The 5929-nt window shown below is 38.6% G+C and overlaps 1 protein-coding gene across 1 annotated transcript; it reads left to right on the forward strand.

Moving 5' to 3' along the window:
• Positions 1-1691: 1691 nt before the first annotated feature.
• On the forward strand, positions 1692-5572 carry CYP7A1 (cytochrome P450 family 7 subfamily A member 1). The gene is made up of 6 exons (XM_075826212.1): positions 1692-1888; positions 2301-2541; positions 3236-3840; positions 3950-4080; positions 4174-4352; positions 4550-5572. Exons 1-6 carry the CDS (start codon positions 1809-1811, stop codon positions 4847-4849), a joined length of 1536 nt encoding a protein of 511 aa, XP_075682327.1. The 5' UTR covers positions 1692-1808; the 3' UTR covers positions 4850-5572.
• The last annotated feature ends 357 nt before the right edge of the window (positions 5573-5929 follow it).

Below are 5929 nucleotides of genomic sequence, written 5' to 3' on the forward strand. Positions count from 1 at the left end.
TGGGTGTTGACGAACGGTCGTTACTCCGATCGCTCTTCCCCATCCATTACCATTATGTCGTCAGCGGGTCTCCCTGTTTACACACCAAGATGTGCTGCCGACAACAATAATATTTTACTTTTTAAGATGATATGACCAGCAGATAATCCAGCATTTGCTCGTTCATCTGCTGTCCGCTGCCCTGTTTACACAGGGCAATTATGAGCAATGAGCATTCTAAGAACACTGGTCTGCCCGATAGTTGCCCAGTGTAAAACCCCCTATAGTGCCTCTCATGGAGCCCCCTGTATATAGTGCTCCCCGTAGTATCCTCTGTAGATAGTGCTCGCCGTGGTGCCCTCTGTAGATAGTAGCGTTCCCTGTAGATAGGGCCCCCTGTGGCATTATTATTATTATAATTGTTCCCTATAGATAATGCCCCCTGTGGCATCCTCTGTAGATAGGGCCTCACTGTGGCGTCCCCTGAAGTTAGTGCCCCCTATATAATCCTCCCCTGTAGTTAGTGCCCCCTATATAGTCCACCCCTGTAGTTAGTGCCCCCTATATAGTGCTCTCCTGTAGTTATTGTCCCCTATATAGTCCAACCGTGTAGTTAGTGACACCTATTCAGTCCTCCCCTTTTAGTTTGTGCCCCCTATATAGTCCTCCCCTGTAGTTAGTGTCCCCTATATAGTCCTCCCCTGCCGTTATTGTGCTCTATATAGTCCTCCGCTGTAGTTATTGTCCTCTATAGTTAAGGCCCCCAACACTGCCCACAATAAAAGGAAAAAAACATTATACGCTTACCAGTCCCGTTGCCGCTCCATCCTCCAGCGTCACAGTCCTCCTCCAGTGAAACGACGCACCAGCGCGATGACATCATTGCGCTGACTGCATCGTCACTAAAGTGCCCAATGGGAAGCGCTAGTGAACGCAATTGTATCTGCGTCCTAAGGACGCGAATACAATTGAGTGCAGGGGACCAGTTCCGGTTTCCCGCTTCACCCTGGTTCTGTGAACCGGCTGTAATTCTAACAACCAGTTTGATGGAACTGGGGCAAACCGGCCGGATCCCACCCCTGCCAGTGTGGGATGGAAACGCTGTATTAAGTAAGCTGAAATACATAAGATGGCATTTTCCACTTATTCTGGAAGTGCTGCAAGAATTTCTTTCTACTACCGTATGTATGTATATATATATATATATATATATATATACTTACATATATATACATACACATATATATCTATATGTGTATATATATATATATACACACACACACACACATACACACGAACGAACGAACGAACGAACGAACGAACGAACGAACGAACGAACGTGGACACTTAACCACTCAGACACACACACAGAAAAAAAAACACAATAGACATGCATGCCTTTAAATTTGATCTACAGTAACCACTAGACTTGAACTATAGTCAGCATCTAGTAAACTTGCATGAGAGTTTAAGCACACACCCCAAAGACCTTCAGATTATCTACTATTACAACTCTTTGCTTACACTGGAACCTCATCTCATACCTATGGACTACGGTCAAGGCCATTTCTGCAATGGTCTAGGTTGATTTTTTTTTTTTTTTTCATTTCATTTTTACAGATACCTGTAAGGGCTAAAAAAGCAAGCTACCCATTGGCCGAGAGGTTAATTAATACCTTTTCATGGCTACTAGAGTTTATTAGTTAAACAGCCGCCTTTAGTTCTAGGTGTATATAAGTGGTGGCCACTTTCCTGAGGCAGTAGTGCTCTTGGCTATTTGCTTAAGAGTGCTCCATATACCAGTCCCTTTCAAGGCTACACCTGAAAAGATGCTGACTATTTCGCTGATATGGGGATTGGTTGTGGCTTTGTGCTGTTTCTTTTGGCTTATCGTTGGCATTAGAAGGCGGTAAGAATCATATTTTTGTTTATTATTATTATTAATACATTTTATTTTTATTTCTAATATTATATACCTATAGCTGGTGATTAAATGTGTTTTACCAGATGCATGGATATAAAATGCCACTACTGCCATCTGTGTGTTTCAAAATGCAAAACAAATAAAAAAAAATAATTATTTTAAAGTTTTGAAAACATAGTAAAAAAAAAAGTAATTAAATGTGCCAAAAACTGTCCCAAGCCACCTTTATCAAATATTTGACTTCAGTTGTTTATTTGACCTGCTATGTAATGGTCAGTACAGCATGTATTTGGCAAAAAAAGGAACATGTAACCCAGCAATATGAACATATTCTATAGGGCAACAATGTAACATTGAGCTAATATATGCACCTGTATATTTGCTTCTACCATTTTAGGCAGCCAGGAGAGCCACCTCTGACAAATGGCCTCATTCCCTATCTTGGATGTGCCTTGCAGTTTGGTGCCAATCCTCTAGAGTTTCTCAGATCAAGGCAGAAAAAATATGGAGATGTCTTCACCTGCAAAATTGCTGGACAATTTGTCCATTTCGTCACAGATCCATTTTCATTTAATGCAGTAATGCGTCATGGGCGACACTTCGATTGGCAGAAATTCCACTTTGCAACATCTGCCAAGGTAAAGCATAAGATAATCACTTATTTTACAGTGGAATTCTCCAGTAGTCTTTCAATATTATCTTAATGGGCCGTGTAGTTAGATTGTAAAACTACATTGGTTGTAAATACTAAACTTTCGTGTAGTTATAGAGATTAGAATAATTTATCAGTTATAAATAAATATTTGATTATTTACTAAATGCATTAGTTAATAAATAAGTCTGAATATTCGTCTGAACTGGAGTCTGTAGTTCTAAAGTTCTATTCAAAAATGTTTTCAATAGTAGATTGTTGACATTTCTGCAACTTCTTCGTAGTCTGCTTAGGGCTCATGCACACTGTCTTATTACAGATCTGTGTTGTATGGATCTATAATATTATGCTCGTAGACTGCCATTGGCCCATTCTGTACCTCTGGGTGCCTCTTATTGATACAGCTATCCTCCCAAAGAAGCATTTCTTCTAAGGTAGAGTAAAATATTTCATGGAGGCACCAAATGGGGAGCACAGAGGGCCGACAGGTAAGCAGACTCATAGGGACTCTGGCATGAGCCCTTATTGTAAGTCATTAGTGACCTTATATTGTGCCTATAGATTTTCTTTTAAATATAATACATATTGTAGGATGGTTTCTGAGTTTTTTTTTTTGCTTTGTTTCTATAGTCATCCTTGTTTTATATTAATTAGAATAAATTGTGTTGTTTTTTGGTCAGGCATTTGGACACAGCAGCATGAATCCTAATGATGGCAGAACCACCGAAAATATACATGAAACATTTAACAAGACAATGCAGGGAGACGCACTGGACCCTCTCATCACTGCTATGATGGAGAACCTTCAACACACAATGTTGCAGCCCATTGCATCCAAAGCAAATGAATGGATAAATGATGGTCTCTATGCCTTCTGCTACCGAGTGATGTTTGAGTCTGGTTACTTGACTCTTTTTGGCAAAGAGTTGAACGCTAAAAATGACCAGAGTTTAGCTAGACAGGAAGCACAACGAGCACTCATCTTTAACGCCATTGAAAACTTCAAGGAATTTGACAAGATTTTCCCCGCACTAGTAGCAGGTCTACCAATACATGTCTTCAAATCCGCTCATAGTGCCAGGGAGAACCTTGCGAAGGATCTGCTGCATGAGAAACTCAGGGAAAGAATTAACCTCTCAGATATTGTCAGTCTCAGGATGTTCTTGAATGACACTATTTCCACTCTAAATGATACAGACAAGGCAAAGACCCACTTGGCACTCCTTTGGGCATCTCAAGCGAACACCCTGCCTGCAACGTTTTGGAGTGTCTACTACCTCCTTAGGTATGACAAAACTTCTATAACTCTTCAGCTTACCTTGTTCTATCCATGTAATTTATAATATATGACTCATTTATGAATAAAATAATCATGTTGAATTATAATTGAACAGATGCCCAAAAGCAATGAAGGCAGCCACTGAGGAAATCAACCAGATTTTGGAAAATGCTTCTCAGAAAGTGACCTATGATGACAAGTATATTTTTCTGAATCGCCATCACCTGGATGATATGCCAGTTTTAGGTATGTCTTTCAAAGTGATAGGTAATCCATATTTGCTCAGTTTGTGCGATCACAATCCCTAAATGATATTTGTTCTGGTCTTTTATTTCACAGATAGCATCATTAAAGAGGCAATGAGGCTATCCAGTGCATCTCTCAACATTAGAGTGGCCAAGGAGAATTTTACTTTAAAACTTGAAGAAAAAGGGGCATTTGCCATCCGTAAAGATGACATTGTCGCCCTCTATCCCCAGACCATTCATCTGGATCCTGAAGTTTATGAGGACCCTTTGGTGAGTATTACATTGCGTTTTCCAAGACCTTGATGTGCCCAGTTTACCATGAAACTCACAATTTACCATTGAATATCTGTAGCAAATACAGTCATCTTTGGCCTTTGTTCTACGTAGAAAGTATAAAGACGAATTACGTCACTATTTATGAATATCAGATCTGTACTTATGTGTCTGTATCTTTCTTTATTTTTCAGGCATTCAAATATGATCGGTACCTGGATGAGAATTGCAAAGAAAAGACAGATTTTTACCTTAAAGGGAAGAAACTAAAATATTACTACATGCCATTTGGGTCTGGGAAGACCAAGTGTCCTGGACGTCAGTTTGCAGTGCATGAGATCAAACTGTTACTTACTTTGTTGATTTCTTACTTTGAGATGGAACTTGTTGATAAAAATGCTAAATCCCCACCCCTAGATCAGTCCCGTGCAGGCCTAGGCATTTTGCAGCCAACATATGATGTTGATTTCAGGTACAGACTAAAAGCCCATTAAATAAAACTACCCAAAGTAGTTATATTATACAGTATACACCAAGGTGCCAATTCACTGCCATTCCTGCTCAAGACTATTCACTGCAGATACATCCCATGTATCTTCCAAAATAATGGTACTCAGGGTTTTACCAATTCATTCTCATAAATTAAATAGGTATGTACTGAACATGTTTCCCATATATGATGTGCATTGTATAGACACACCGTGTTGAGATTGAGATAATATAAAATTGTATGTTCATCATAAAATGAAGGGTTGAGTTAAATTGGAACATAAGAAATACTCGCAGAGGAGCTGTAAAAGGTTCTGTTCACATTACCATCTTGGCTTCCGCCTTTATTGGGGTCATGACATAGATGACGGATCCGTTTTCAAACAGGTCCTGACTGAACCCATCGACTTACAATGGGTCTGTCAGGTTTCAGTGTTTTATGGCATGAATAGCACCGCAGATTATGCCATTCTTGCGATAAAAAAACCAGAAACCTGACAGAACAGAGAAGATGGCAATGTGGACAGAGCCTTACAGAGTTATTAGAAATGTTGTATATTTTGTAGTTATTTTGACAATTGTGTATTGTAGGACATGATATCTAGTAAACATTTATAGTGTTTTAACTATAAATCACTTTGTAAATATTATTTGTTGATTACTTATATCATAGACCCCGAAAGTGTTAACCTTCTACAAGGAGTTTAATTAAAGTATATAAATGATTACATCTGTTGTATTATACTGTATGTTTGCTGCATTTCAATGACCATTACACAACACTGTATTATAAAGAATTAACATTTGTATATAAAACATGTCTGTTATTTACAACTTTTCCATAAGAGAACCTTAAACGTTGGATGTGTGTCTGTTCTGTAAGACAAATACTTGTAAATAAACTAATTGTTGTTTTTCATACGTGCATTTTTAATTGGAATTGTTGTATATTAGTTGAGCTACGAGCTGCATCTTACATGAAAATAAAAACTGAACACTTCATAAAGTGCATACTGCATAATGCATACCGATAAAAAGATATTCCTTTTATTATAAGACCTGAATCAGGGGTCTAGATATAGGAG

Source organism: Rhinoderma darwinii, chromosome 5 (genome assembly GCF_050947455.1).
Source record: "Rhinoderma darwinii isolate aRhiDar2 chromosome 5, aRhiDar2.hap1, whole genome shotgun sequence".
Taxonomy (NCBI): Eukaryota; Metazoa; Chordata; class Amphibia; order Anura; family Rhinodermatidae; genus Rhinoderma; species Rhinoderma darwinii.